We start from the raw sequence: 12,297 nt of genomic DNA, 5'->3' as shown, positions 1-12,297 counted from the left end.
AGACATGCGGACCAGGGGAAGACAAGGGGAGGACGCGAGCGGTCAGCGATCGGAGTCTGCGGCCACGCAAACGCGATCCAGATTTGGGCCAACTTTGGATCGTCCCGGATGTCGCAGTCATCCGTTTTAGGGATGGATCCGATGGATCCACGTGGTTTTTATCGTTTCCGACCAATCCAGACGCGTGGAGGCGCTTATGCAGCTATCCTGCCTTCTCAAAAACGCCGCCGCAGTCTCGCCCTCGGCATCCGCCTCTTCTCCCCGCATCCACGCCGTCTACACCAAGCTTGGATCCCTTGCTTACGCGCGCGCGTCACATCCGGGCGTACTGTGCCACAGGCCGTGTCGCCGACGCGCGCAGGGTGTTCGACGAAATGACGCGCCCGGACACCGTCTTGTTCAACTCCATGATCCACGGCTATGTGTTGGCCGGCGATGTCCAATCAGCATGCTACCTGTTCGAGCAGGTCCCGGCTCCAACGCCCATCACGTGGAGGTCGATGGCCAGGGACGTCGAGTCGGCGAGGCGCGCATTCGAGGAGATGCCGGAGAGGGACCTGGTCACCTGGAACGCCATGATATCCGGCCATGTTGGGAACCGGCAGCCGGTCGAGTCCTCTTGGCGTGCAACCATTGTGGATTCGTGGATTTAATCCATCCTTGAGCACTATGCGTCCATCAGTCCATGGCTGATCTCCTCGCCCGGTCTGGTCATCTACAAGAAGCACACAAACTCATTAAAGAAATGCCAATGTGGCCGGATGTTGTCACCTGCAGGGCTTTGCTTGGTGCATGCCGTCTCCACAAGAATGTCAAGATGGCCGAAACTATCATAGCCGAAATGGAAGCTACCTGCAGTGGCGACCATGTCCTCCTGTCCAATCACTATGCTGCAGTAGGGAGATGGAATGGTGTTGAAGATGTTTGGAATACCATGAGAAGCAAGGGGATTGAGAAGATTCTGGTTGCAGCTCCATTGAGATGGATGATTCCATACTCCCATCCACGAATTCATATCTGGTAACAAGTCACATACATCATATGATGACATTCATGCAAAGCTGATCGAGATTGGTGGAAGTATGCAGCAGAAAAGTTATATCAGAGAGACGCAGAGGTGTTCTTTGACATTGAAGATGAAGACAAAGAGGAAGCTCTCGGACATCACAGTGAGAAGCTTGAATAGCGTTTGGGCTCATTAGAGCACCTCCAGATGCTACAATCAGAATCGTCAAAAATCTTTGCTTTTGTATAGATTGCCACAAGTTTGCTAAGCTAGTATCCAAGATCTATCATCGGGAAATTGTGGTTTATGGTAGAGCCAGGTTCCATCATTTTAGAGGCGGGACTTGTTCAGTTGTTCTTGCAATGAATTTTGGTAGAAGAGATCTGCTAAACCCTGACATATTGGCATAAAGTATGTCTTTCTTAGACGGATCTTCTGCTTGCTTGTTTGTGTTTACTCTTTTGTTAGGATATGACCATGTAGAGCTGCCTGAGTTCAGAAACAGACTCCAATAAGTTCAGAAACAGCATGAACTGCAAATTAAACTAATGAAATCATTCTGTTATTCATTTCCACACGCGTGCAAAAAATGATCATGAGGTTAAGGAAATATTTTGAACGGTATTTATCTAATTGCAGGCTTCTTGAAACTCTTGAATTTTTTGTTTTTCAGACAAAATTTTCGATAAAAATGATACTGGAGTTATAGAACTCAGCAACTTTCTTTTTCTAAGGGAAAACCCTCCTGGTAAATATGTAAAACACAAGTCAACTTGGCAGAGTATTTTGATGAAACTGTAAAAGTATTAAAAGGCTCAAGATACTTGATCGGTCACTTTTGGGTCCGTTGATACCACTTATTAGCAACATTGCATACAAATCTGCAGAAGTATCAGCAGTGGAACTTTGCAAGTTGTAGCTGTAAATGTAGTGCTTGTAGCTGGCAATATGTCTTTGAAAATCTCTGAAAAATTTACAAGCAAGGCGCCTCCCATAACAAACAATACGGTAATTTTTCCTCCTGGGACTATAGGTGATATAGGAGTTTCTAACTCAGCTGAGTATCTCTCTGACCAAGACATAGCTGCAGGGAAAACTCCAAAGAGTACTAGAACTGAAAAGAATGCATTCAAGGGGGTCAGTTCATTCCATGTAAGTAACAAATATAATGCACAATCAGTAACCATACGAATGTTCTGTAGTTCCTACTCATAAAAGGTTAATGCAGTAGAATAGATCATCACAAACCATATAGATTTTATGCATTTCTACTTAGAAGTTATCAGTATACTACTTCGTGGTTGCAGCCTACAACAGCAAGGAGTCCAGTATTTCTCCTTTGGATTAGAGATACAGTAAAAGGATCCTTACGTCCATAAGTTCCTGCAAAGTTCAGCACTTCGAAAAATATCTCTGGATCAAGAAATGACAGAACAAGTGGAGGGGGCAAACTTACAAGGTATGCCAAAGGATTGTTCTCTCCGCTTGGTAGTTCTTCCTGGATCAGGCGATTGTTTATTTATTTATTCAGTCTGCAGTCACCCAAATCGACTGCGTCTTGTTTGGCTTTTTTTTTGCGAAAAGTCTTGTTTGGCATTCTGTAATACTAATTGCATGAATCTTCAAACGCCTTTGATTTATTGGGTGTTTTAGCTTTCCTATTTCTTAGAGAGATATTCCTAACTAAAATCGTCTTTCAGAGATCTCCACCAGAAAGGCAGAAGGTCATGATAAGTTCAGAAGCACACACAAGCTTGTTGTTTTGGTCCCTGGTTGGCTGCTAATACTTTTGTGCGTTTCTACAAAGCCGGAGAGATTTACATCTGAATTCGTGTTGGGCAGGATGGCATCGACGATGGTGTAGCCCAGGCTAGAAATACCAGAGATAGTGGTTATTCTCCTGTAAGTTCGATCACTTAATATTGGTCATTGAAATATTTGCTATGTGATGTTGCGTCGTCACCCTATTGCAGGAAACACTCCACAACAACACACCCGTATATTTTGGCGGGCCTCAAAATTCTGAACTACCTTTAGTATTTTTTGGTTTGACTGAATTTTTCCTAGCTCAAAGTAAACCGTCTTGTCCATTGTAGGCTTTCTCTCAACAGTAAATTTTATTAAAAGATAACAAAATGTACAAGTTTGAGGGAGGGAATGTAGAAAGGGCTTAGCCCAGGGCATAGCCCAAAGGAACTACAGAGCATCTAGCCAGGCTATAAGGGGGAATTTGAGGTCGTCCTTCATTCTGTAAGAAGGAAGGAAGAGGTCCCTTTTGAAAGAAAAGGTCCAAGCTCTAATAGAAGGTGTTTCATTTTCAAAGATGTGACCATTCCTATGCTTCCAAATATTCCAGCAAGCTGTAGCAAAAGCTTCAAAGAAAAAAGTTTTTCCAGAGTTGCACCTAGCTTGGTATTTCCCACTATCCCGTTTCTTACCCCCTTCCAAAGATTCATAGGGGCGACATCACCCCTTTGTCTATTTAACCTATCAGCAGGTCAGTTCGGAACCTGCGAATCATTGCACGACAGCGTGCGATCATGGTAATCTCCAGATTTAATGGTGTCACCCCACATGGATCGACATGGATGTTACCTACATCTTGCTGGAGCATGCTGAACCAGTTCAATCTAAAAGGAAAACATGGACGGCCAAACACATGTGTACTTACTCTTGCCTGTTACATGAATCATTTATTCAGTGCTTTATTCATCAGTACAGAGTACTAGATTCGGCTAAATGAGCTTAAAATTTAAGTGTCAACAATTAGTACCATACACTAGAATAGGTTTCCAAGATTCAAATATAAATACCGTTATACCAAAAGTATTGATTTGCAACCCTTAACACGTACAAATTTGAGTCTTTACAGTGGCATACACTTAAAGTTCAGAACAATGGCCATAAATATAGGTTACAAATGGTAGTAAGGTGCAGACTGCACAAGAGTAAATTTGGAAGTGCAGATTCTATTTCCAACGCTTCAGAGAGGCTTGGGATACGGAATTTATCAGTATTAACACAATCGGATTTAGCTCATCATGATTAAGTATTTTTTTTCTTAGGCACAAACTGTCGAGCCCACAGATGTTTTCCCCTCGTCATGAACTTGACTCTCCTGTTTCCATCAAGGACACGGAAGAGGGTCACCTGTGAGTAAAATGTAACGTGTGCGTACAAGGGCTGTCTCTTTTCAATTGGCTCTTCAACACTTATCTCTTCAATATCTCCATAGTGCCTGTGACATGGAAGAAATTAATACAAACAAAACTCACTCGCAAAAGAAAATATAAAAGAAACTGATAAAATCAGCAGCCACATAGGTAAAACTACTGCAATGATTCAGTCAACTACAGATAAAGTTTCCTATCTCTTATGTCATCATATCTACTACTAACTGTAAAATAAAATTGACAACCTTACGAGATACACACATCTTTTTTACTTATCCGTTGACAAATGGCTGAATAATCTACCAATTAGTCCGGAAATCAATTAACAACTTATCATTTATACTGTCTCAATCAACTAATATGCCTCAGCAGTCACATTCAATCAATACGTTCAACTTGACATCGCTTAAAAAATCAAACTATATTAGGAACATATTTGCTGTTCTAGTGTCTTGGGTATCTGTAGCTTGTTCCACGTTTACACTACTAAGGTTCAGTGTGGTCAGCTTAAACATGTTGATTTTTCTAGTAGCCTTTCATCTAGATCAATTATTTATTGATGCACACGATCATAAAAAATATATTTATTGATGCAGAAGTTTATGCAATGGTTATTATTAAAAGCCTGTGTACGCATGTTACTTTGGTTTAAATTGTTCTTCTGTTTATGCATGTTACTTTCTTAGTCTACTCGCAGCGATTCTCAAAACTATGTCACTTTCGACATCGATAGAGGTCTTCGAATGAAACTTTGACCACTAAGTACTGTAGCATATTTGTAAAACGTAAGTAAGTAACATCATGCCAAATTTATCAACTACATATAGGGACTAATATAATATATGATGTTCAACTATTCAATAAATAATTATCAACAGTTTGACTACGCCTAAGACCAATGACATGTCTTTGTGGACCTGACGGAGTACTACATCCGTTTCGGTTTATAGGCCTTGCACGTATCCCTAGGTCGCAAATTTAACAAACATAACATAAGGTATGCATTACAAAACATATATCATTAGAAAGTTCATATTCTACTTTCTAATGGTATTTTGTGTGTGTTGTATAATTTATATTATTTTGATCCAATTGATGATTTAGTGATGCACGCAAGCCCTGTAAACCGGGACGGAAGGAGTATATATGTAGTTTAGTCTTACAACTCAATGCTATTAGCTTCTAATACCAAATTATTTGAAATCTATATTTTTCCTCTATATTCTACTATTATTATGCATCACATCAAATCACCGGGATTCTGAAATGCACGTCTGATGTATATATTACCAGAGATCAACAACTATACCATTCCCCAAACACAAAATGGTGAACTTAGATATATAATATAACCTGAAATTGCAGGCATACCTCATGAAGAAATCTTGCAGTTCATCTTTGTTCAGTGGATAGCCATTGGAAAATGTTACAAACAAAGTTCTCTCGTCACGTGGAACATCAGAGAGTTGCTGCATGATCTGCATAGAAATATACACTTTCTTCATGCTTGGTACTGCACTAATATTATATGAAAGCTATCAAGTCTCATAAAAACGATTAGACATGCAAAGAATTATTAGTGACTTAACCACAATGCATAGACTTTATGGAATTCTTACTGCATCATGATGCTTCTCTCTTAAGCTCAGGTTATCCAACAATGTCACCAAACGGTAGGGTGACTGACACTCGTATACTTCTTCCTTTATATCTTGAAGGAGCATATGACTTGTTTGAACATGCATCTGTCTAGAACTTGTGCCTTCTCCATGATTCTTTTGAGTGTTAGCATACAAAGCCTTGATCCTAGTCAGAAGGTGCTTCTGCATAGATGACTTGGTAAATCACAGAAACACGAAAAATACTTCACATACTATTAATTAGCAGAGTTGTCGTAAATACAAATTTAAACTATTTTTACCGAGCTCAAAGGAACCTGATCATATAAGGATTCGCCATATGCCCCTTCGTATAGATCTGTCATCTGCGTACATGACAAGGCAAATCACAAAGGGAACAAGCTTTAAACTAGTTACAGATCAGATCTTCCATAAATAAATATCCAGCCTACTCTTACCGAGCTTATAGGAACCCGATCATTCATGAATTCTCCATAGGCTTCTTGGTACAGATCTGTCATCTGATTATGGATAAAATCCACCTTTGCTCTTTCTCGAAGAACTTCTAAGGCCTTGTAACAAACATTGTTGAGGTAAAAAGAAATTCCTTCAATAGCTTGCCTCTGAAAGTGACTTTTTGGTGCAGATCTGTCATCTAAATCATCGAACTCAAAATGGAGAACCTCAACAAAAGTTTTTGCAGTAGAAGCCAACACATGAAAGTGGTTATCATCAAATGACTCGATCCTTAGAAGGAAACCAGCCTGGCCATTTCCTTGGATCCACAACCAAAAGCCTATTATCTCCATGGAAAGGGAAGACTGAATTTGAAAAGAAACAACCAAGCGAAAGAACAACTCTCGAAGTATCACATAGTAAGAGTTAGAGGCATTCAGTTGATTGGGGTCCATGAGGTAGGAAGACAGAAAGACAGAAGAGTTGCTAGTTGTGAACCACATGATACTCACGAGAGGAAGAAGGTATGGGGGTATGCTTAGCATTTAAGTAATTGCTTAAAGTTCAAACCAGGATGTTGAAACTTAAATACCTCCAAAAGTACGAGCAGAGGATAGAGTCATGTGACAAATAAAGCAAACAATGGACAGCCTATACTCATTAATGGTGGTCTTATCATAGGTACACTTGCCAAATAACTGCTAGAATTGCTGCATGACTCACTGTGCCAATCTTGTCATGAACATGTACACTGAAGAGTTTCCTTTGTGGTATACTACAAAACCAAGCATTTAGTATTAAATAAACTTTTATATGAAGTAATCCAAAATATATGGTAACTAATGTTCTGTATTAAGTGTCATTTAAAGTGTCCATATCTACAATTATATACTCTAATAAAGAGGGGGAGTTGGTACTTTACTAAAATCTACGAACCCAATTTATGAAGTAATAAAAAATATATGGTAATAATGTTATTTATTAAGCGTCATTTAAAGTGTCCATATCTACAATTATATACTCTAATAAAGAGGGGGCATTGGTATTTTACTAAAATCTACCAACCCACTTTATGCTGACAAATAATATATACTCATTCAGTTAGTTAAAGTAATGCCTCACGCCCTCACATTTAGAATTTTTCCATAATTCTAACTTCACTACGAAAGATCCCATCTAATCTCCTAGGTAGAGATATTTACTTCCCTCATGTCATTTTACTACAAACTTCTATGTGTACACTATATTCATATGAGTCACAAAAGCAAATTGCCCGTATGTGTACACTGTTGCCTTGAAAAATGTGGTTCTGGGTATGGACCTACTCCCTCAGTTCCCATGAATAAGTCATACATATCTTCAAGATTTCTCAATATCCAAAAAATATCCCAAGTATATTACATTTATTTAATAAAAATATACCGTTGGAAAGTATATCTCAATATGAATCCAACGATATCAACTTTGTATAGCATAATCAAGACATCATTGATTAAAGTTTTGGTCAAAGATGAAGCCAAAGGCTGTGCGCCTTGTTTGTGTGAAAGAAGGTAACATTAATTCATGTTCATCTTGAAAAGGAAAAAAACATGTGGAATTAATCTTCAAAATATATTTGATAGTATAATACTTTAAAAAAACCATCAATACAATTTATCTCAGAAACATAAAATATTATATCATATCTTGTTGGAGGTAGGAGAACCGACTCATTAATTCTAATATATGTTCTCACGAGCAGTTGGAGTTTTCTACAATTAATTTGGAATAGAAAAATCCTGATGTAACTTGTGAATTTTTGATTTACCACCGGATTACCACTTGCTCCCTCCCTTCGGTGGGACTGCAATATCAGTACCATGGCAGCCAATGTGCCAATGTGTCCCAGCCACCGCAACATTGTCACATTGGAATGTACACAAACCATGCAATAGGTAAAATCGGCATCGCGCCATGATTCATGCGCACGTACACTGTCGCCTGTGTCCTTAGCCTCAGAGCAGATACAATACACGCCTTCTTTGTGGCAGAACCAGAAATTTCTAGAAGTTTGGACATGCCTAGGATGCTCTTTTTCATAAAAAAAATGCTAAAAAAATCATTTAATACAAAACATTGCACTGCGGGCAAGCCTAGGCGTCGGCCGGTATGGAGGGATGGTAGATCTTCCCCATGCGCCTCCTGCACTTCTGCTCCGGTGCTTCTCCCCTGGAAAAATTCTGGGCGCATCAAACACAACAATGGTGCAGAGCCCATATGGTCTGCGTTGTGTTGTACCTCGTCTTGTACGTATCTATGGTCACGTGCGTGTGCCAAAATAGAAAGATCCTATAAAGATCTTGCTCATGTGACCTCTTCTTTTATTCCTTACGCGACGTATACATATTGTACCAATACAGATGAGTATACATGAGTTGGATATGGGTTTCAGCGGACCCAGAATAGGAAAAAAATCAACTATAACCCTTCAACTTAGTTTAGGGGGAGCACTGGAGTAGCCCTCCGCCTCCTGATTGTGCAAGACAACACCCTCAAATCCCATTTAAACTTGATTCAGCGACTTATCGCCGTCAAAACCCAGATGAGATCAGCCTTGAGAGGCAACATTATTGACAAATCACGACGAGGAGAGCACCATGCACTATGTGCTCTAACATGCACGAGATAAAGGTATTTGTTGTAGTGAGGAGATCATCCACCTTCATGAAGCCACACACTGGATAGGCCAAAGAAATCACATGCATAAAAGAAGTCAATTTTGCACTATTAAAGATATAATCATTCCTACTGTTTCATATGGTCCAAAGTAAAATGCATACACCAACTTTGATTTGCACTTTATCTTTATTCGCAACCTCCGCCAACCAATTCCCCAATGCGCTAAATTATTTTTTGCAGAGGTACATGATATAAGCAAATGTTGTGTTTATTCGTCCTGATCAGAAGACAAGATCTTCTACTCCGGCCCATACCGATTCCGCTTAGCAAAATCGTTTTTGTTCTATATTCGATGGTACTCCCGTGAGGGGAGCCTCACAGAGTGGAGAGAGAGAGGGAGCCATAGGGCGAGGAGTCACCGGGACGGGGTCACACAAGTTAACCAGATTCATACCTCGCAATGGTGGTGAGATCCTACATGTTGCTATAATTCACTATAAGGCAACAAGTGCTCGATTACAATGAGAGGTGTTCTTCTGTCCCAATGGCTCCCAGGATCCGGTTTATAAAGGGTCCGGATCTAGCGTTTACAAGGTAGAGATCCTACCGGATATGACTAAGCCTAAACTATTTTAAGTGTTCCTTGTCGTGCACGTCACAAATCTGACCGACCTTCGTCATGGGCCGGATCCGACAACTTGTCTCTGGACCGGATCCTTCCTTTGCTGGTTTCCGGCAACTGGGCCGCTCGATTGGGCCATAGGCCTCGCCACCATCTTGTTGCCATCTGGGTTTACCGGAATCAAGGGCCTATCGTGGTATACCTAGTTAGCATATCTACCACAATTCTATTTTGTGAGTAAAACTCTACGAGAATCAGAAAAGTATTTTAATCTTAAGTGGAACTTTCATTTTCTATATGTATTTTTGGAGAAATTTTATATGATCATTCATTAATCTAAATACAACGATTTAACGGTGAAAACACCGGATTTTGTTAGCTTCCAAACCAAAACATTCCGTTGGGTGGACACCTAGATATCCATTAATCAAATAAATTGATAGATCTATCTTTCTCCTCTATTACCCGTTACAGCTTACCGGAAACCTATATGTAATTACACTTGCGATAAACGAATTTTTTTATTACTATATTATAAACATTAGTAAACGAAATTTGTTTGTTTACTATATTATATAAGTATATTATATAAGGATGGATATTGTTAAGAGAACATGTTTCCTAGCCGCTATTCTTACCAAAACGAGTCCCCTCTCCATTACCTACACTGAAATAGTCTCTTTTGAAAAACTCATCCCTTGTTTTCATAAGGCCTTTGCAAAAAGAAGAGTAAGAAGACTTTGCCTTAACTTGGGACAAAGACTTGGAATGTAGATATTTATTATGTATTTGTATAATAGCCCAAAATATTAGAGGGTGGATGCAATATTATTTACTTCCTCTGTACATCTTTATAAACATTTTTAAGGTTAACTTATTTTTCTTGTATCTAGTTTAATTTTTGTGTGTAGGTTCAATCATTTTATTTTGTATCTCGTCTACTTTGAAAGTGTCTAAAACATCTTATATTACTGAATGGAGGGGAGTGGTGTTTTGGAACATGGGAGCATATGCTCCCTCTATTTTAAAATTCATCTTACATACATTTTGAATTTCAAAAAAATTGAAACGGAAAATTCACACGTACATCTTCACGTGCTACGCGCTCACAAAGTTGTTTCATAAAAAATAGACTTGTCATGTGATGTGTGTAAAAAAGAAAAAATTCAGTGCTAAAAATAATGTTTTTTTAAAGATAAATTTTCCCTTTTTTACATAGACCACAAAAACTATTGATTTTTCATGAAACTTGACGAATGTACATATATTATAGAGATGCACATGTATAATTTTTTAATTTTTTTTTCGAAAACTCAAAATATAATTTTTTGGTATAGGGAGCATACGCACCCGGAAGTCGAATTGAATGGAGTACTTACAAAATAAATCGGGAATAACATAAATAGTGTTAGCGCATGTCGGAAATTCAATTCGGCTTCCGGGTGCGTATGCTCCCTCTACCAAAAAAATCATATTTTGAAGTATCGAAAAATTTGAAAAAAAATTCTACATGTACATCACCATAATATACGTGTGTTCGTCAAGTTTCACGAAAAACCAATATTTTGTGTGGTCTATATAAAAAAGAGAAAGTTTATATTGTGAAAAATATTATTTTTAGCACTGAATTTTGTGTTTTTTACACACGTCACCTGATAAGACGATTTTTATGAAACGACTTTGTGAGTTCGTAGCACGTGAAGATATACGCGCGAACTTTTAGTTTCAATTTTTTAAATTAAAATATATATAAGATGCATTTTGAAATATAGGGAGCATATACACCCATATACACCCATGTTCCAAAACACCGCTCCCTAGCGCATGTACCATATATTAGTTTCGTATAAGGAGAAGAATAAGAAAATACGAAGGAGTCTTTAAACTGATGGCAGTTGAAATAGGGAATGCACTTTTGATCTTGGGTGCACATGCTTCTGCCACCGTAAAAAGTATTTTCAAATATTAATTTTTTTGTGTATATATGTTGACATTCTATGTGCATATGCCATGCTTCGGAGAAAATCGACCTTTTTTGTGTTTTGTGTAAAAAGACAAGCAAATGTCTTGTGGAGAGTATAGTTTTAGCACCAATTTTTGTCTTTTCTCATATGGCACAAAAAATATCGGTTTTTATTGAAACAACTTTGCAAACATATAGAACATCAAGATGTGTGCGAGATATTTTTATCAGAATTTTTTAACATTTTATAATATATTCAGAATTTATTTCAAAAATCAGGCCTGGGTGGGAAAAAACACCATATGCATGTCCCAGTTGAAAGCAGCTATAAGGTCCTTTTGCTGGCCTATTCTCATCTAGCGCTTCGGCTAGGTATACACAAACGGCAAATGAAATAGGGTGGATTATATTTATATAGCAGCTTCGGATTACAGGGACAAAGAGGGTAAGTTTGAGAGGCGCTTTTCTTTTGTTTATCGGATTTGCTGAAAATCAGGCGCATGATACTTAATAAGTTTCAGTCGAGCGTTTGGAGATTCATATTTTGTGCTTGTAGATTCGTGCTCTGACTTTTGGGTTGTTTGGGTGTGTTTGTGATGTTGTTGGCCCGACGCGTAAGTGGACTGACTTGTTTTTTACGAGCTTTGTGAAGTGGGGCTCGTGGTGACGGTTCCTATCTACAATGCATCTTTCTCTCTCCCATAGAACCACTTACCGCGCATTCCAGTTGCGCGTGTGTTGCAAACGACATATTTCCAGTTGCATGTGGGTTGCAACTGAGGTTTTTTCGGTTACACGTG

The 12,297-nt window shown here is 38.8% G+C and overlaps 1 protein-coding gene across 1 annotated transcript; it reads right to left on the bottom strand.

Moving 5' to 3' along the window:
- Positions 1 to 3,833: 3,833 nt before the first annotated feature.
- Positions 3,834 to 6,711, bottom strand: LOC127310087 (uncharacterized). The gene is made up of 5 exons (XM_051340789.2): positions 6,257 to 6,711; positions 6,101 to 6,163; positions 5,799 to 6,002; positions 5,551 to 5,657; positions 3,834 to 4,244 (listed from the first exon to the last, which is right to left on the bottom strand). The coding sequence occupies exons 1-5, from the start codon at positions 6,707 to 6,709 to the stop codon at positions 4,052 to 4,054; spliced, it is 1,020 nt and encodes a 339-aa protein (XP_051196749.1). The 5' UTR covers positions 6,710 to 6,711; the 3' UTR covers positions 3,834 to 4,051.
- Between the last annotated feature and the right edge of the window lie 5,586 nt (positions 6,712 to 12,297).

This window comes from Lolium perenne, chromosome 6, assembly GCF_019359855.2.
Source record: "Lolium perenne isolate Kyuss_39 chromosome 6, Kyuss_2.0, whole genome shotgun sequence".
In the NCBI taxonomy this organism is placed as follows: Eukaryota; Viridiplantae; Streptophyta; class Magnoliopsida; order Poales; family Poaceae; genus Lolium; species Lolium perenne.
This window is presented reverse-complemented; position numbering and strand designations above follow the sequence as displayed.